The sequence below is a fragment of the Oxyura jamaicensis genome, chromosome 18 (assembly GCF_011077185.1).
Source record: "Oxyura jamaicensis isolate SHBP4307 breed ruddy duck chromosome 18, BPBGC_Ojam_1.0, whole genome shotgun sequence".
Taxonomy (NCBI): domain Eukaryota; kingdom Metazoa; phylum Chordata; class Aves; order Anseriformes; family Anatidae; genus Oxyura; species Oxyura jamaicensis.
Genome location: NC_048910.1, coordinates 4,632,201 through 4,653,024, shown reverse-complemented (window position 1 = coordinate 4,653,024; position 20,824 = coordinate 4,632,201). Strand labels below are relative to the sequence as shown.

General features: G+C 38.6%; 1 protein-coding gene across 11 annotated transcripts in view; it reads right to left on the bottom strand.

Annotated features, from left to right (window-relative positions):
- The window catches only part of TNRC6C (trinucleotide repeat containing adaptor 6C), an 82,493-nt gene that overhangs the window by 11,713 nt on the left and 49,956 nt on the right, over positions 1-20,824 (bottom strand). For 4 of the 11 annotated variants that reach the window (XM_035342103.1, XM_035342107.1, XM_035342100.1 and 1 more), the window contains 14 exons: positions 18,715-18,765; positions 17,622-17,831; positions 16,569-16,735; positions 15,507-15,587; positions 14,834-14,891; positions 14,475-14,620; positions 7,538-7,711; positions 6,094-6,240; positions 5,501-5,620; positions 4,132-4,215; positions 3,575-3,806; positions 1,708-1,875; positions 441-632; positions 146-289 (listed from right to left, as the gene is read on the bottom strand). In XM_035342103.1, coding sequence (XP_035197994.1) covers positions 146-289; positions 441-632; positions 1,708-1,875; positions 3,575-3,806; positions 4,132-4,215; positions 5,501-5,620; positions 6,094-6,240; positions 7,538-7,711; positions 14,475-14,620; positions 14,834-14,891; positions 15,507-15,587; positions 16,569-16,735; positions 17,622-17,831; positions 18,715-18,765 — 1,974 coding nt within the window. The remainder of the gene's footprint in view (positions 1-145; positions 290-440; positions 633-1,707; positions 1,876-3,574; positions 3,807-4,131; positions 4,216-5,500; positions 5,621-6,093; positions 6,241-7,537; positions 7,712-14,474; positions 14,621-14,833; positions 14,892-15,506; positions 15,588-16,568; positions 16,736-17,621; positions 17,832-18,714; positions 18,766-20,824) is intronic. The other 7 variants (XM_035342097.1, XM_035342101.1, XM_035342104.1 and 4 more) reach the window with 5 other exon arrangements.

Below are 20,824 nucleotides of genomic sequence, written 5' to 3'. Positions count from 1 at the left end.
TTCTGGATTTTCAGTGAAAGTTCAGAGCTGAAGCTTTATTAGATCAGGACTACGTGCAAAAATATACTACACCCATATTATATGAAGTCAACTTTGTTGGAAAGAAAAAAGTAAATATAAATGTGAAAGTAATTTGTGTGCTTACCTCCACTCTTGAGAAGATAGCGATTAACATCCTGTATTGTGGTGTTTATAGTAGGCCCAGTTGGAACACTTCCAGGAGTAACATCGGGGTCATTTTCAGGATCAATATTCTGCAGTCCTTTCCATGGCACTCCTGGATGAAATTCTATTCCAAATATAAGAAAACAAACAAACAAGGGCATGTAAAGTCATAGCTCCCCAAAGTTTAATTCTTCGTATCAGAAGGATGCAATAAATAAAACCAACAGTGTGATTTAATGACATAAGTTTAACGTGAGTGGTTTGCATTTTGTTACCTGGTGGCCAGTTTATGCTGGAGCCATTGGAAATTTTATCACTATCAGTTTTGGCACGTGACCAGCTGTGAGGAACAGCTACGGGTGGACTGGCGGGCGATTCACTGTTTTGAATCAGATCATACCGGCCGTAAGAGTCATCAATGGAGGACTTTCCCGGAGGACCAATACTTAAACCTCCAGGTATAGCACCTGTAAAGAACACAATAGAAAGGCTTTGTTTAGGGGTGGGTCTAATTTGGGGTATTTCTGTATTAAAATAAACAAATAACATATAAACACTATGAACAATGTTTAACAGCCTCTGAAGCCTTACTAGGAAATACAGCTGTGAGATACACTGCTGGTAAAATCCAGACTCAAGTTAGCTATGAAAATTTAGGTTACATTAGTGCCAAAAAGTAAGTTAAGTAATTCAAATCATCATAGGGATGGTAAATAGGAATTTGCTGACAACATGCTATGGAATATCTCTGTAGGCATTTGCCCTTCTCATCGTTCTCTAGGTTTTTATTACTGACAGTATGGATGATTTGTAATAGCCAATCCCATGTTCCTACAAATTATCAGACAACAATTTGGCATAAGCACTAAAGCTATTTGCAGAATAAGAAACTATCATAATAGAGAAATAATTCCTGCTGCTAATAATAAAGAGCAGCATACGAGACTGTAAACAATGTCATGTTCTAACAGAATAAGTTTGCATAAAGGAAATAAAGGAATAAATGACTCAGGATACTGGAGGAAACAGGGATAAAGGTGTTCTAACAGATTAGCAATCACTTCTGGAAGACTGAATTTTGTGTTCCTAACTCGCAGTGTGGGCAATTATATAATCCATCATGCCTTTGTACATGACTGGCTGTGAAAAGTTGGTGATATTGGAAAAACTGTGGGATAAAGTCAATGTAAAGTTTTTTAGAACTAAAGTATGCAGATCTGGAGCATGGGAAAGCCTGTGGGACTTGTTTGCACATGTTGCCAACACTAATGTCTTATTTTACTTGAACTCCATGTTCTGATCAGTAAAAGTCAGTAAATGAGAGCAGCAGAAAGGTCTGTATGTATGACGCTCTAGTTGCAAGAACTTCAATACATTGCTGAATGCGACTAAAGAAATCTTAAAAAAAGAAGTCAGTCTCAAAGGGTGCTGCTCTGTACCAACCATTTATCAGCACTTACAGAAAAGTGTAACGTGAGAAAAAATATAATTGCAATGTGACTCAAGTTTCAAAAAGCCAAACTGAGATTAAATGCGACATACCGTGCTTGCTGGAGTTCTGGTCAAGAGAAGAAGCAGCACTAGACAGATTATCCATTGAGTTGGGGTGTGTCCACTGAGGAAGGCGAGACTGGGACTGAGAAGTGTCCTTCACTGACAAACCACCAGTAATGTCCATGTTATTTACATTCATGTTCGGGTTCAGTCCAGCTAAGGGGAAACAGGTCATTACATATACCTAATAAACTGGAGGATTAAAAAATAAGTCTGTGTTTAAAAATCCAACTAAAGGAATTATTAAACATTGGTTGTTTAGACATTTATACATACATGCAGTAATTCACTGTGCACCTTTTCCCATCTGCTGTCAAAAACTAGCTGTTGTGGGAACCCTCATAATACCCCGATGAATTCAGAAAATACTCAAACATTGTTAAAAGGGAAAACAAAACAAATCAAAACAAAAACAACAACAAAAAAACACATGTAGGGATATATTTTAAAGCTGTCAGTATTTCTATTTGCAGTCTCTTTACTTGCCCCAGAAAAGGCCTTCTAGAAGAACGCACTGGAATGCTAAGTTTAAACCAGTGAAGAATTTGCAACATTCCACTGTTAAGCCAAAGTATTCCTAATGTCTCACCAGCATACCCCTTGTGATGTCTGCCATTTTATTTTGTTAACAATATTTTAAAAATCCCAAATGAAGCAGTTAAAAGATCATACAAAGAGCTGCTAATCATCAGGGCAGGCATGGACATATATTTTGGAATAGATCGAACAAAATCATCCTGTTTTCATATAATACATATAATATTTAGGGAATAATTTTAACACGCTTCCGTGACATGGATCTGGATCCTTTCTGATATATAATTCTGAATGTTAGCAGATCACAGGAAGCTAAGATATGATAAAAACCTCTTAGACTTAGGTCCTTAATTCACAAATTCTTTTGCCTTCTGATACTTCCTGCTGTAACAGCTCCCCACAGCAGTTTGAATCACCTTCTCAGCTGCTGAATGGTAGAGAAAGCTTTGCAATTCTATTGTACACAGCATTAAAGAGAGGCAGAGAGATTAAATTAATTCCCCTATGTCATAAAGTCTATGGCATACATTGAACAATCACTGAAAACAGTTCTGAACGTTGTTTTGTTCACCCTGTCTCAAGGCTGAATTGATTTATTTTCAGATCGATCATACTTGGCAGATCATGAAATGCCTGGTGAAGTTTTCACAGACTTCCCAAACCATTTATTCCAGTTCACTACTTTTCTTACAGCAAATAATTCTTAATGTTTAAGGACCTCTCTTATGTAACATAATTACCTCTTCCATTAGCCACATGCAAGACATTTTCTTTGAAGCTATCTTTTGTATTTTTGAAGATTGCTGCATGCCTCTAAGTCTTCTGTCTCAAATGACCAAAGAATTTCATTTTTTCCTCACCAAACCTTCAAAACATCTAATCATCTACACAACGCTCTTTTATGCATTCCTTCAAAATCATCTGTATCTGTCTCAAAATATATTGACCAAAGTTCATGACTTACTAATTAGAGTGAAAAGAAAATTAAGTGATTTCAAGAGAATATTCCTGCTTATAAGGTGACACTTGTGCATTTTACAACATGATGCTGTTATTTTGAATGTAGTTCATGAACAGCAACGTGCCTAGATAATTAACTATCTGCAAAGCACAGGTGAGCAGAGAGCTCAACTTTATTACTACCAGATAGGCATGTAGTACCATGATTTTGTTTAGGCATTTCAACATTACTTAAAAAACACATCTTTTGTATTTCTGTCTTTACTATACTGTAGAGCAAAGTACTTAGACACTTAAATAATGAAATATACTCCCTCTGCCTTTTGCGTATGGAACTGCTTTAATGAAGGACACATACCAAGAGGGTAAGGAGCAAAGGTGTTCGGTGAAGACTGTTGCTCTTTGGTCTGCAGGTCAGGAAGGCCGGGAGCCTGGGGATGGGGTGAAAAGCTATCCATGGCTGATTTGCCTGCAGAGGGGTGCAAAGATAGATGTGGAGGGGGAGGCTGCTGCTTCATAAGCAGGGCCTGGGCCAGCTGGCGCTGGTGCTGCTGGATCTGCTGCTGCATGTTATTGATTGTACGTGCAACCTGGCAACAAAAGAGAATGAATCAATAAATGATCAATTCAACACAAGGACACAAGATTTCTTTTGTGTTATTTCAGGGTAGAAAAAAGCATAAGATCTCTTCACAAATAAAAATTGACTGAATTAGGGGTTGAAGAGCTTTCCTCCAATAGCTAAATGCTTTGAAGTAGCTTTATTCCTCTAGTACTCTTTCCATTTCAATATTCAAACCACGCACTATTATTGTTCTAAGGACGCTTTAGCTGGTTTGGTATAATGTAGTACAATCTCTTTAAGCTATTGAAACCAAATTCTAATGGAGAAATTGAATTGGCAGTCAAACCTACTTGCTGCTCCTGTTGTCTCATGGGTCCGGAAACATTACGCTGAGCCTGTAACATCTGCTGCTGGATTTGTAAACGTTGGTACGCCTACAAGATGGAAATGAGAGGTCAGAGGTCCTAACATATACAAGAAGTCTAACAAGCTTGCCTGAACTGATCTGGCACAATACAAAATACTAGAGAAACACTGGAGTTTTCTGAAAACAGACAATGAAGCAAATATAACATTCTTGTTAAGAATGTATTATAAAATACATGTAAGTCCAGAATTGTTTTTGTTTGGTTGGTTTTTGTTTAAACCAAATAGGTCAATAAAAACATCAATGAGTAAGTTTGTCAGCAATGAGTATTCATTAAAGATAGGAACCTGCTTTACTTCTGAGAAGTTTGTAAGATGAAGCAAAAATTGAAATATAAATTTATACTATTCTACAAATAGGTAAAGTACCAACAGTTATTTTGTTTCGCTCATTTTAAATTCTGTCAACACATTGCATTTAATCAATTGTGCTGCTTCACTCTGGAAAAATTCTGCAATTTTAACATCACTAAATGGGCAAGGTATTATTTCTTGTAATCTCCGCAACTTAAAATCCAAATGAGTTCGTACAGGTATTTTTCAAGTAGCTTTGTACTGTCCAATTATTATGGCATGAGATCAATACTATGCTTCTCAAAACTGAGAAATATGATTAGAAACAACCAATGGTATCAAATATTGTCACTAAGAGAAGAGTTAGACTAGCGCAATTAAGATAGTTTATCATGCACAATGTAATATTTACCACAAATAATGTTAGCACAGAATATCACTTTTAAAAATATTCATAAAATGTGATTAAATGTGATTATATGTGTGTGTGTGCATTCAAACATCTCAAAAATACACAACATTTCAAAAGCAAGTAGTTCTTATCCCATGGTGTGATTAATATTCATCCCATTAATTACAGAAAATTCACCATACACTTGGTTATTTAGGAGGCAATCAAATAAAGGTCTTCAGGTAAACTCAGGCAACCAGCACTGCCAAGACTTCTCTCTTGCTATGTTTTGACACAAATTTCCTAGTTGGTCAATGAGTTGCATATCATATGCAGAATAGTGTTGTTTGATAATATACAATAGCATGAAGACAACCGACTTTTTAGTTCCACTGATACACTGTAAAGAATAATTATTCCACAAATTACAATTTATAAAGCCTGAGGCAAAAACATGATTTTGTTTCTTTGAAAAGAAACTCTGCTAAAGAAATCACCATCCAATTGCTTTAAAGATCTGTCGTGTCCATTTAAAGTTTTAGTTAGTCGTTCTCTTATTTTATCGTCAATTCAGATTTAGAGCTTACTTGCCATGTTCTTCAACTTACCAGCTGCAGCTGATAGAGCTGGTTCAACATCGTCATATGCTGAGGATTAATTGGCGAGGTTAATAGTGCAGGGTTGAGACCAATGTTTTTTGCTGCAAACTGCAAAAGCTGTGCTTGAACCTAAGGAATAGCAGTGTATTAAACCTCGTACATTCACTTTTAGCACTGGCAATTGCATAAGCCATAAATAAGAGCCATAAGACAGCAGCTGAATAATATTACTATTACCTGAACTGCACTATAAATGAACAAAAAATTAACAATAGGCTCTAATACATTTTTAATAACAATACTTACACATCCATTTACAGAAAAAAAAAAAACTACAAATCCTAAGAACAAACTCCTTAGCTCTCTAGAAACACTATTTTTGTAAAAAGGAGCGAGAGAATCTGTGCACACAGATAACAAACAGTACACATGTGAGAACATCTCACCATGTAATGTCCTTACTGCCTAGTAAATCAAAAGATGCAGTAAAGCAACAGCAGCTGCAAAGCCTCAGGACCATCACAAAATGAGTGTGCAAGGGAAAAAGCACATGGGAGAGCTCCAGGGAAAGGACAAACACAAGACTGGAAGTTTCATCTCACCTGAGGGGATAGAAACTGAGGCACTTGAGCACGAAGACTAGGCTGGGATGAATTAAGAGGTTGCACTGGCGGTTGCTGCGGCTGTTGCATGGTCCTGGCTTGTGCTGCTCCGCTATTGCCAAACATACCCAGATTGCCACTCGGTATCTACAACAGGACAAGAAGGACATTGGCCTTGAAACACACGACTCAATGTATAACCTGAAAGTTCCTTATCTGTGCAGCCTTTATCCTCCATGATTATGACAGGCGTGGGTAAAGGAACCAGAACACGCCGACTGTTCTGTGGGACGCCTTATTGACAAATGTTTCGGAATCAGGCACAGCAGAGATCACCACATAGCCAATAACATCCTGCACCTGCCCAAACTTTGTACTGACATCTGAACAAAAGGTATCTGAAGCTGAAGATCTCTTTTATAAGGATGTGTAACCCTAGAGGGTCACAAGACGAACAATGAGAAGTACTCACCAAAAAATGTTTGTGTATATGCAGGAAAGAATAGGAGAATGCAGTCCTTAAACTCACTGCACCCTATTTATTAAATTATCTAGGCAGTTTTTATACATATTCATTTTACAAAGCCACTGATAACAGATGTGCTATTAGAGCAGCCTGTGCTTCTGCTTGTGTGACGGGCTGTAAATGCCGGACAAGTAATACCTTTAGAAAACTAACTTAAAGAATATATGTAATAAAAGACACCACAGAATGATATATAGAATTTTACAGTGTTGTGTGTTGTTTTTTTCCCGATCTTTACTAGCACTTCAATTTATATAGCAAAAATAACCTTTTCATAATCAGCAGTACTTTATGACCTCTTAGTCTTGTCCTGTTTACGAGCCTTCCCCCTCCACCTCCTCTCCCTTTCTTTCTCTTTCAGCATGTTCCATCCAAGGGCCAAAACAACCCTCCTGCCTCCTGCCACAGTGCTTTATTTGACCAGAGGTGCTAGAAGCACAGTTCCTTTCTTACCACCTGTCAAAGCTATGAGCTGTCTTGACACTTATGACAAGAATAAAAAAAAGCCATCACTTCTCACCCATCTCATCACTGAATAATTACACCAGCCAGGAAAGATGAATTAGAGCAATGCCTCTGTCTTAAAGTCTGAGACAATTAAAAATGCCTCAAAAAAAGAAACCTCACATCAATCAAGGCAGAGCTATTCCAGGGTTTGGAGGTATGAATCCATAACACTACAGTCTCTTCTCAACGGTCGTGTATAATTAGCAGGCTGATTACAACTAAGCAGTTGTTTTATGTCCTATAATGCGAGACGTTTACACAGCAGGTTGTTTCTTCACTGATACTTCACGTGAACAAAGATTTTGTGCACATTTCCAGTTTAAACCCCCGTTTCCCAGGGGGAAGTGACGAGCTAGCTGTGACTCTGTGCACACTCTAAATTCAACCTGCGACCTCCCCGAACAGCCTTACCTGTCGAGAAGAATTCAAGTTTTGCATGCCCAGCCCTGAGGCAATCCCGCCCAGGGTCTGATTAGGGAGTGCACTGTTTGAAAGGGGGAGCTTCAGGCTTGGTGAAGGCAAAAATGGTGAAGTAGTGGGCTCTTCCACTAGGCCGCCATCCTGATTGGAAAAAGAAAGGGTGAGCTGTGTGCAGTGCCCAGGAGTGGGCAGCGCACAAAACAGTTTCCCATGGAAATATAAAAGGGCATGGATGAGTGAAAAAAAAAATCAAAATATTAAAAAATAATAAATTAAAAAAAGAGGTATGAATGATGGGGAATGAAAAGTATGGAGTGAAGGAAGAAGAGAAAGAGAGACAGGATTAAGGTACTGTTTTTCTTTACTGTGTTGCACTTAATCCACAAATGCACAACCACCCTCATCTCCTCATCTACCTCCCAGCAGGACAGGGGGGGCTCTCACCATCTATCCAACCTAGCCACCACATTCGCTAACCCAGAAAGGCTAGAAACGCTAATTTGACACCAGTCTGCATTTGGTTCTACATCATAGCTCTGCTTTAAAACAAACACATTTGCAATAATCCCCTTTCCTAACTGAGACACATGAGCCTCTTTTAATATTCACATAGCAGTGACTTATTAATATCCACTCTGAAACATTACTCTCTAATGCGCCTGCAGAACACAAAAATACTTAAAAACAATAATGATAATGTTGCTTCTGTAGCCTTCCTAGTAAAGTGATTAAGACACTGCCTGAACGTCCCCCAGGAGGAGGCAGATTTTAGCAAGAAGTAAGGAGCCCCCCTCTCACCACGGGGCTGTAAGGAACCGTGGTTGAACATGGATATGATGAACAGAAGGCAGCCCCTGTGGGGGGCAAACAGCGAGTCAGAAAAGAAAATAAATCATATAATCCCCAATCAAACAGGTAGATATCTAGCTAGTGTTACAGTGGGGTACTCAATTCTATCTCAAACTGTGCTTTGATGTCTGGGAAGCCTGCGGCAGGCATGATCAAATAACACTGTGTACAAAGTACAGCTCCAAAAACAGGCGGGGGGGGGGGGGGGGGGGGAACACTTTAATTTGCAGTGTACTGGACTGGTATTTTTCAGGCAATATTTTCACTGCAAAGAAAAGCTTTTGTATAGGTGAGGAGCTAAGTTATTTCAACCATTAAATTCAATCCCCTTGAAGATTGTGGGATACTGGTAACCTTCCTTTGTTAAAGAAGCAGCCCAGTCCTCTAACCAGATCCCCAAACAAATGACTAATGCGGCAGGCACGCTCCGTAAATTTTACGTTCTAAGTTAATCCTGAAAAATGCATTTTCAACAGTTCTCCTTTGATGCAAAGAAAAAGTTTCTTTACCATCAGGCGAAGTGACACTTGACATGCTATCTGACTATCCTGAGGGGGACACTGACATTTTCTAATGATATCCCCAAGGCCTTTCAGCTCAAGATATTTTACATTCTACTGGACATCAGTCACACTCTACAAACAACTGCAGCTTGCATGACAGTAACAGGTTCAAGGATTTCTCCTTAGATCACAGACATATGTTTACAATTCTACCCTTCCCCCTTTAAAGTGAAAATAATTTCAAGCTCCGTGCGTGCTCTGTTTCAGGTGCCATTGTTTCCTTTGTGAACAACTATTGACCGAGAGAGACCAATGCAATCCCTTCCTGTCCCCAAACTTTACTCAAATATTGTCCCACTGGTATTATTTTTTCTTATTGTAGGATTATATCAGGGCTGAGGAGGAGGAGAAGCCACACTGGAGATCTGGGCGTCTGATTACCAGACCAGACGTGCTCTGCAAGGCCACCTTCATCACAAGCGTGTTCTTTGGCTGACCTACAGCACGTGTCTTTTGTAGCAAGTTTATAACACATTGTTCACATTGACTCAATTCTAATTTTCTGAATTTGAACTTATCAGAAGAGGCCAACTGTGCTGCACAAATGTACCCTGCAAGGGGAACTGAAAGCAATTCATTTCACATAAAGTATTCAGCTGGTCAACATAAAGTAGTCATCAATCATTCTCAATCCAGACTAGGTGACACCTTTACTGCTGACAACAGTTTGTAATCTGCTTTTTTCAGGCTCTTTCTGCAGTAATTGTTACTCAAAAAATAATCTTTTCTAACCTGACTTTTCCTGTCCATCCCTCTTCAGTGATTTCCTCACAAATTTATGTTACATTTCTCACTGAGGCTCATCAATTAACGCCCCTCCCGGCATCTGACTCGCCAAAATCCTGCTCAACCCAGCCCTGTATTTCAGTTCTTTGAAGGGACTTGACACAAGTGGAAAATCCTAGCAGCGGCGCTATTTCCTTCTATGTTTATTGAACACAAAGCACCACACTGATGCTCAACAAAATATTACTTTTAGGACTTCGGAAACTCTCTCACAAGAGTCTCATGTGCTAAATAAGACAGAAAGATCTTCTAGCCCTATGATACAGATGGCTGAGCAGAGGATTCCTGGGCAGTCACCTGCCCACAACAACTGCCACTTCATGAATCAAGACAGCCCAACAGACAGATGCCAGACTGCGGAATTTGCCAGAGGTCTTTATATAAAGTCAGTTACAACAGTACTTAGTAAAAAATACATGTTAGTATCTTCTTAAAAGAAGAAGAAGAAGAAACAATCCACAAACCACCTTTTCCAAAGAAGGAAGCAAAATGCTCTTTTCAAACCTACTGTGAGATAGGTAGGTACAGGCAGAAGAAACTTGCAGTGAAAGTAATACTTGAAGAAGTGCTGTTTTTTTTTTATTTTGAAAATGGGAAAATTGAAAGAGGTTTCAAAGTTTGAAAACACAAAATAGAAACTATCACTGGATCAAAGGAAGCAGAAATGGAGAAATAAAGAAAAAATCTAACTTGAAAATCCAGTGATCAACATCTAATTGCAAGCTTCAAGAGGTGTTTCTGCATGATGATAAAATATCTCATTCATTGTCCCCAAGAGAAAAAACTATGACATTCATGAGAGACAAGTGGAACCAGAATGTTAAATAAGAGGTTGGAAAAAAATCCAACAAACACTGTATTTGAATTAGAAACAAGGAAATAGCATAGCCAAATAGATTATTTGTGGAAAAACATGAGTGCAGCCAACAAGCATCAGGCCTTGTAGACCTGGACTTGTCAACAGTAGAGAAATAGAGCTGATCAGCAACCAAGACAGCTGTGAAAAAGGGTTTAATTTGTTAGGGGAGAATTTCCTACATTCTCAAGAATTTGGGAGAAAGTTTGCAAGCAGCATCAGGGCAAAGATGACAGCACTCTATGCTGGTGATAAGGGAGAAAGCATAAAAAAGAGAAGGTCGAGGAAAGAAGGAGGGAAAATGAGTCTGCCACAGAGAAGGAACAGAAGCCCTGTAGAAGGTGAGCTTGAACTAATGCTAGGGCTGGCTGACGATACTTCTCTTCAGCGAGTTCACCTGACTTTTGTTGATATTCATCTGATAATCTACAAATTGCAAGGAACAAAGTATATGACAAAATAAACCAGTGTTGTAATTCAGATTATAGGATGCACTGACATCAATTTGCTGAATCTTTTCTTTGGCAAAAAACACCTACAGCACCAAAACAAATCTGAGAAACGACAACAGGGAATAGACTGTGAGCCCTGCAGAAAGCTTTTTTATCTTTTCCTTCACCAGCTGGAACAAGTAGCATTATGAGTCCACACCAATTCATAAAGAAAGGATATGTTAGATTAGAAATAAGGAGCACAGCGCAGTTAGCCATTAGCTGTACTCTGTTACAGTTTTGGCACCCATATCAATCACTCAATAGATCTTCCAAGCTGGCATTGAAGATTCTACTGATGCTTCAGCAGCCTTGGCGAGGAAGCTGTATGAAGGCAAGCAAACCAACAACACTGGTGCAATGTAGCAGCATAAAGACCATAAAACACTGCACATTTACTCAAGAGTGGTACCCTGGTGCTGTGTGCAGCATACACACTTTGGCATTGGTTTCAAAAAAATGATGTTCTTTCTCTGCTCTGTTTTTTTTTTATCTCTGATAAATACCTTGTCTTTTCTCAATGGTCCCGAGTTCAATGCTTGCATCTGAATTGTGATAAAATATTACAAGGCATCTCTGTATGGTTCAAGATTTTCAACTAAGGGGTAGTCAGCACAGATCAGCAAAACAACACGTTTTTCTTCTGAGCTCAGAATGCTCAATAGGTGCAGGAGAATACACACCAAATGTGAGTCCTAGTACTCAGGAGTGGTACCCAAGCCCAACCCCTACACTTTTAGAAAAGATTCTTTGAAATGCAATGGGCTTATTTATCTTTAAGGATGCTTCCAGGAAAATCTTACATGCTTTTCTTACAAATTTGATGGCTCCAGAAGACATCAGGTAATATCTTCAAGCAAACCTGGTCCCTAAGTACAGCATGCTGGCCACCAAGTATGAGACAACGTGGCTGAGATCATGTATCATGGTACTGTTAGGATGGATATTTATTTTCTTGAAGCCCTTGGATTTTCTCCTTTCTCCTTTTATGGTGCTATAGGGCAAGATAACATCCTGAAAAATAATACAATTAACAAAGCACTGAATGCCAAAGATTGACTCTATGCAACACAAAATAAAGAGTATGTATGGCAAGTGCTGAGAGAATCAGCTGATAAAGGGGTAGCAATGAGCACACTAATCCAGGTTACAATTTTGTGAAAAACCCTGCATAACTTATTGAAGACTCAGCAAAGCCAAGCAAAAGGATAATGGCCTGGTAAGAGAATAGGTAAAATCAGGAATGTTGGCTGGATTGCTTTGTGCGGCCATGGCAGAGCTCATTCACCAACCATGGAAAAGGATGGATGACCTGATCAGAAACTGAGGCAGCTCCACGTTCATGCTCTGAAATATCACCTCACAGGGCAAAAGGGTTCTGGAGAAAAGGAGTTGCTCCAGTAGTGTAAGATGCAAATATGAAAAGAGTATCTTTGGGGGAAAAAAATATATCTATTCTTAGCATAGAAACTCTGTTTGTTTTATTCACTTAGGAAGTTGCTCAACACTCTTGATAGCTAACAAATATAGTTTGGGATTATTTCCTTTGTTATACTAAACTCACTGTGACAGATTATGCCTAGACTGACAGATTTTACTTGCTGTATGAATACTAATGATTTTAGTACTCCCTTCTAGAGTTGTGTTTAACATATGTTTCCATAATTATGTGTTATGCCTCAAATAATGCACCTCTCTTTCACAATCTGCTCAAGATATTGTTATCCTAAAAAAGAAAAGGCTAACTGGCATGCATACACTAATTTTGTGACCTTCATCAGAAGAGGGAACTTTCAATTAACATACTTATTAAGGTTTGCCATGAACAAACAGTTTGGCTACAGTTAAGAATGAATTTTATGTGGCAGGAAGAGAAAAAGAAGAAAGAAGAGTCAGGTTAAGGCTGACATGTCTGGGTTAGGGAGCAATGCCATAATGGACACCGTATCATTCCAAGAAGTAGGGAGCCCATAAACAACAAATGTTATTCCCTCAAAAGCAGAAGATCATTTTTCTAACATATAATCTTTGAAGGACACTGCCATGACACTGTGGCAGTATTTGAACTACCACAAAGAATGCTGGTATGTAAAGACTTTCTAAAGAGAATTTTATACAGATGCTCGTTTTTCCTTATTATGTAAGATACATTTGTGTTTAGTCAAATTATTTTACAGTTTGCACTGTACCAGAACAGGAACTCAAACTGTTTAGGCTATGATGACAGCAGAAACAGCACTAGTTGTCATTAAGAGGTCAGCATTTATCAGATGTCCTAGCACAGTGCCATGCTAATTTTCTCACCACAACACTTAGGAACCTGTCACAGTTCGAACTGTAACTTTCACAGTGCTAAACATAAGACTATAAAAAAACACAGGGTGGGCAACTGGAAAATAAAGATTTTAATACAATATGTGTTATCAAGACTAGATATCACTACTGTCTCACATCCTGTAAACAGCTTATGTAAAATGAATTGGTTTCAGCACAGCTTGTGAAAGGTACTGATTTCTGCATTCAGAAAAGACCACCACCACCACCTTTAGGGACATTTCAGAAAAACTCATGAAATAAAGAATGGCACCACAGAATGCTCTTTCCTTATTAACAATTTTGGGTGGCAATAGAATATGTGAATTCTGAGTTGTTTTGGTGAGTCTATTTGTAGGACTTTGTGTCAGGTTGTAAATCCCATTTCCTACTGAAGATGTGGCTGCACTATTCCCTACATCCAGTTCTTCAGGGACTTTGTTGAATCTTGGGCACCACTAACTCCTGCAGCCTTCTCCTCGGTCACTGCGTGGTGCTGGAAAATTTGTAATACGTGACCACAGAAGAGGAAGCTCATCTGAGAAGCTATTTATGACTGTGCGCGTCTGCTCTTTGACTTAAAAATACCTCAGCTTCTCATTCCTGTGTACGTACTGAACTTTCACTGAAATCTTACGGAGCTCAAACTCAAAACAAAAATTAGAATCTTAATTCTTCAGGATTTTGGGTTTGATTGTACTTGATCATTAACTTGAGCATGGCTCACTCACTGACTCCCAGGACTCTTACAGAGTGAAAGGCTTTCCCTGCTCCATTTCTTTGCTTTTCCCTTTTCTAATTCTGTTGCATTAGTAATATCTCAGTAGGTTTTATTTTTAAGTGTAATGTTTGGGATAACAATTATTTGTTTCTCTGTGGAAATCAAATCATTGGTTCTTTCCACAAGGACTAAATACACACAAAATTAAGAGAGAAGAAAGTGAATACAGAAATATGTAATTACATACCACATCTCTCTCTAGAGCTTTATAAACAGTCAGTGGGAATCACCAGAACTACTACAGTGTACCGTTTTAACGTGTAAACCATATTCATGTTTCTGAACCTACCTTGTCAAGGAAGGTGGGGCGGTCCATGGAAGACTCTTTGGAGATTGGTGGTGGGCGGCAGCCAAGGGGTTTGGTGACCATTCCATTATAGTCGGTCACTCCCATTCCACGCTTGTCCATTTCCACCTTCTTTTCCAGCAGAGCACCTTCATAGAAAGGGGAAATGGATTGAAAAAGGTGACACAATAACAGTGAATTTGCCAACAGCAGTTCACAGAAGTGTGTCTTGCTTACAAAAGCAAAAACATCTTTAGAAAAGTAATGTTATCCAATTGAACTGGATATGAGCAAAGTCTCAGAATCATGAGCTTTTGTTTTGTTGCTTTTGAGGGAAAAAAATTATTTACACAGACACTTACTCATGGCCTGATCGAGATTCATATTGTTGCTCTTCAAGGCCTCTTCCGCTGGCTCTCTCTGTCAAAAATAGGGATTATGTTAAGAGAAAAAGTAATCATGCTTATATAATTTCAAAAATGAGAAAACAGATACATCAAAGTACTGGATTCGCTATTCACTCAGTGGCACAAATAACGCCTGCACACATTTTTTTTCTTGGGCTTTTACCAAATCCCATGGCAATGTAGTTTCAGTTTGTCACGTAAGTACCAATTCTACAAGGTCAAGCCACATTCTTCTGCTATTTAAATTTCTTACCGTTTTCTATGGGCAACTTTATTATTATTATTATGTCTCTAAAAAAAAACAACAGCTATACTCTAATGTCATCAATTTAATAAGGAGTGAGGAACAGAGGTGGAATTATTACTGAAGTTCAAAGTAACACCTGTTGTAAAACTCTGAACTTCAAAAGTTCTATAAATGTCACCGAGCAATCTCAGAGAGCATTCTACTAGCTAATGATAGATTTCTGAAACTGGAGTAAAGTCCTAATTCTAGGTAACAGAACTACTTCCCAGTCTGAAGAACACCAAATATCTTTTTGTAGTTACAGTCTGAGACGGTGAGACAGAATAAGCAAAAGCTACAAAGGCTAAGCCACAGGTACGCTGAATTGTAAACACTACTCACAGGGAAGCCCATGTCTGTGAGCTGTTTTATCAGGCGGTTCATGATCCAGGCCTCATCTTGCTTGCTAGATGTCTTCATGCCCTTGGTAAACAAGCGAGAGATTCCATTAATGGTCTGCTTCCCGTATCCATACTAGTGAGATGTACATCAAATACGTGATCAGTTTTCCGTATTAATATAAATGTTATCAAAAGATATATTAATACATTTATTTATAAAGTATTCAAGAAACCTAAAAACAACGTAACTATGAGTCTCTTCCCCTACAAATCATTCAAACTTTATCTCAGCTGAATAGGTGTTCAGTGTGCTGTTTACAATGTTATTTGCCGACCACTGAAATAAAGCCACCTTTAAGTATATCATCTTAATCTTTGGCAGAAAACCACAATGAAATAAAAAAAAATTGGAAATACTACAACACTACATACTTGATTGAATCACTGGCCTATGTTGTCTAATGGAATAACAATCAGATTGACTAAATGTGTTCCCAAATTCTTTTAAGTTGTAGGCTGGCCTTGTCCTGAAATAATGACTGTGCAATGCAACACCTCCTAACATAATTGTGTATGGTCTTGGTTAATGTGGTGTCAATATAAATTTGCTTCTTTCTCACACCAGTACATACCTTAAAAATTATCTGTTTGTTTCTCCAAAGAGGAAATAGATATCTTTACTGGATCACTTTATCACAAACTACCATTTGCTTTTCTACCACCACAGAAAGTGCCCGAAGGCCCCCTTAGCGCTTCTCCTTCTGTTAATGTGTTATCATTTCTTCAGAATCCATGAAAGCTTAATAAAACTTACAAAAAACAAAAGCAACAAGAACAAGACCTCCTGAAGCATCAGACATGCTGGAAGTCAAATATCTTCCACTTGCCCCTGCAGACAAGGTAAGCTATACTCAAACCACTGAAGTACCAAGCTCTTTTTGTGTTCTGGTGTCAGAGGTCTAATGCCAGGTGTAATGCAAGAGAAAATTTGTAGCAACTGATTCTAGAAATGCTGCACTGTAATTCCACTCGTTCCTAGAGACTATCTTTGTTTTTGCCATACCTTTTGAAGTCCTTTCTTTGGGGCATTCCCCCAGGAATTACAGGAGGAGCTGCTCTCTTGTGAAGCAGTATTATTCCACATATCTCCTTCTTCATCTTCCCACTGACTAGTACTGAGATTCACTTCATCCCCACCACTGCCCCAGCCTTCTTGCATAGATTTTGAAGCTGGAGGGAAAGAGGGAGAAGAAAATCAGATTTAATTTTATGCAAATTTTATAGAAATATCCTTTTATACCATATCCTGTATGCCAGCATTTAAGTATTTTCAAGAGATATATAGAGAGGTTCATCAAATAGCTTAATTGGCATTAAATGATAAGAACGCTTCCTTTGAAGCTAGCAAAAAAGTGCTCTAAATACTGCTATAATAGAAAAAGTCTAGCAATGGTAAGTCTTACTTTTTCCTGAACAAGTAAGATCTGTGATCATTCCAGTCTCCTAGGAACAGGGAACCAAAAGTATGACCACACACTTGTAATGTGCAATTCTGCTTTCAATGAATCTCACCATTTTGGCTACCACATTCTTCCAGTGAACAAAACCAAATTACAGGGTTACTAACGGTCAGAAATTCATTCACATCTCAGAAGAATGGCATCTGAAAGGAGCAAGTAGGCTGCAAGGAACACTCTACATTAAATGATGAGGTTGCGTCAGCCCAATCTGTTTGATTCTGTTTACTCTGTTTAAAGCAAAGATTATTCACTCTGAGACCTCTCAGTCCTCTTTTTAGGTTTTCTGGGACCTCTGACTATCTCTGCTATTTAGCAGGAATGAAATTTAAAGATTGTCACAGCCAAAGCAAAAGTTTTGGCTTTCATAACAGCTTTATATTTATGGGACCAACGCATCAAACTCATAGTTTTAAATGAATTGGAAATGTCGAAAATTTTGAGAGAGCTAATGGGAGTTTTGAAAATTATATTAAGAAAGCTTCTGATTTAACTGCACAGAAAAATCAGAAGTAGTCCTGTTTAAAGACACTGGCAGAAGCAAGCACACTTTGCCCTTTTTCCCCAGCCCCTTAAGACAGTGACGTCCGTGCACGTACCTGGTTTGCACAGTGCTGGGGCAGCAGCTGGAGCATTTGTTCTTCCGTATGTCCCTGCCGACTCGGCAGGATTATCTCCCCACCCTGTACCACTGCTGGGGGGCTTCCCCCACGCTGAAGTGCCATTATCAACTGCAGCAGAAGGGGATGACGGCTCTCCCCAAGAAGCTTCGGCCTTTGTGTGGACGTTAGGCATTTCTCCCCAGCCTGCTGAAGCGAGGGGAAGGAAGGAAGAAGAGCGATGAGAGGAAAGGTTTCTTTTGTCAATGATTTCAAAGACAAACATTTTATTAAAGTCTTTATCTGGAAAGAGCATGAACCAGTAAGCAGACACAGTGACTCTAATTAAGCATATTTTAAAAAGCCTTTGATTTAGTCTCAAGTCTTTTTCTTAATTTAATAATAATGCCAAGTTGTCAAGATGGGAAGAATATTTCTGAACATAGCCGGGGCAGCCAGGTGAGGCCCAGATGCGGCCCAAACCAAGCAGCTGCTTCCCGTGGCTCTTCTTGGAGCAGACCAAGCAGGGCTGGGGGAACACAGCAGTGGAAGCACTCACAAGACCAAGACCCAGATTTGGGCCTTGCTCAATGTAGTATTTTAAGTTGTTTTAATCCTTTTTAACTACTGTCAAATTAACGAATCTCTTTTCTCATGCCCTGTGCACAAGATGATACACCACTTTCAGTGCCGATCATGTGTGTTGTTAACATTCCTTCAAGCTTTCATTACAGCTCGTGTTTGATTGTGTTCACTCCCTGCCCCTTCGTCACTGAAGCTTTAGGTTATAACCAATACGGTTTTTATGGGAGATCTAACCAAAATGCAATTAGAACCCACAGTCAAACCACGAGGAATGGCACGTGGAAGTCACTGTTTTCCTGCAGAGTATTACTTCAGCTCATCGAAAGATGTAAGCTACTCTACAGGAACGGCCTTAGTCTGGCTCGAACGTAATGCAATTAAATCCGCATCACACCCATTTTAGCACTACAGTTAAATGTGCCAGGAGCTGCCACATAGCTTCAGAGTCCCAAAGAGCAACACAGACCAACACAACAAAAGCGTAACTTGAATTTTAAATGCCCATTACCTCTTACAAAAAGTCTTTTTTTTCCTGAAGTTTTTTTCTTTTTCTTTTTTCCTGTTGTACATAAGAATTCAGAAGTTTTGTTGAATATCAGCACTTGAGAAAAGCGTTTTCAGTTCTTTCTCCCCAAAACAATATCTAACGTACAGAAGAGCAGCTTCTGACTCTCACAGAGGGCTATTTGCTTCATCGAATTTTCCAGAAGGTCAGATTTGGATCACAGATGGATTTCAAGGTACTTTTTGAAAACATGCGAGAGTGCCAGATACATAGCAGGCAAGAAAACAAAGCTTTTACATCTAGCCAATATTAACCTATTTTTCTACAATTACTACAAAAAAAACACATATTACATGACAACACAGATCTCAAAGTATTGCAGAATTCAGTATTATGCTGTCTTGTTTAATATGTCCACTGTCACTAGGCTGCTACTTCAAGAAAGCTGCCTTCTCTTCATTGGAGATGAGTATTATTAAGTATTATTAAGTATTTTATTCCAATAAACGATGGCCCTGCCAAATCTGTAACTTCTGGCTCACAAAATGGAAACAGATCAGCTTAAGAAGGAAAATTGGTTTTACTACTACTCAAAAAAGAATATCATTACTTTTTTTATTTTCTTTTTAACCAGATTTCATAAATTCCCTTTTTGCTCCCCGGTGCTATCTGTAAAAATACTCCAGAAAGGTTTGAAGAGCAGAAACATAAGATTTTCTACACCAGCTAAAAACTAAAAAAGGTATACAATGGCAAGAAAGTCACCACAGAAGAACTTAAAGAGTATCCTGAAATAGATTAAACTGTCTAAGCATTACTGTTTCATTATGCAAAAAATCTAGCAGGCTTCTTGCTACAAGTCTTTGCAGAATTTACCGACTTCAACAGAATTTCTGTTACTAGAAACTCCAGGCAAAACATACCTCCAAAAGCAACTTGAATACTGACTAGCAGTGAAAAAAATCCTTCCAAATCGTGGACTCATACTTGTTCACCACTCCAGTGTTACTGTATTACATTATTTATTTTCGGCTCCATTTCTTAAAGCAACTCAAGTTCTCTCATACAAGGATAAAAGCGTACATGACATAAACCATACCCAAAAGAAGCCTACATGCTCAGGAACATGTAGCTTAATAAAGCTCCTTCGCTACCAGCGAGGTTCATTGTGTTTTAAAACATATTCCTGACCAAACCCCAAAATTCACTGTTTTATTAAGCAGGTTTTCATTTAAAACAGAAATGCTGCGTTCTGTTCTAAGATGTATTAGCCCAGCTGAAACTTCTGGTTCATTTAAAAATGCGTGCAAAAGATAAGCACACCAACATGTGCATGCATGCAGGTGAACTACCACTTAACCTGACAACTTCCCTTGGTGTTTCACCTAACACACTTGTTCAAGCTTATTGCTTGTATCTTTATGTCAAATTAATTTAAGGATTTTTTTATCTGATTTTTTGCCTTAGTACTCAGGAGACAACCTCGTAACTGCATGGCTTCAATCAAGATGACATGTGAAAACCAGTAACTGCAGGCACGTGAACCAAAACCCAAAACATTTCTGGAGCACCAACTGGAGCACAACATGCAGAGGCTGCAGAGCACTAACATTCCCCTGAGTCCCTACTAAACATACTGGTAATACTTTAGGCAATTCAATTCAAGAAGTCAACCTTAAAACAAAATTCATAAATGGAAAAGTACTAGTATTTGTGTACTAGTTTTAAACTAAAAAAAATCAAATGAACTGGTCCTTCTGATGTTCTTTACTAGAAATTCAACAACATTGATTAAAGAGATCACAGATGTGCAATGTCCAAGTTATTTTGAGTTAAGTGCTTTAAGTGCGCTGAGCAGTAAATAAGACGGGATTACAAATAATGAGGGAAGTAGCCTTTACTAAAAGATAATACTTGCAGGTATAGATAAACAAGTTAAATGTACTAAACAAAACTTTTCCAATTTGTCTTAATACATCATATTAAGAGCAGGAAATCGGTAAATAAAACCCGAAGGCTGCTGGAGAACTAGGCTGTGCACAACAAAGATTAGCCTCTGCATAATTTCCCAAGTACCTGCCATTTATGAAGCTGTTTTTCCCTCCGAGGTAGG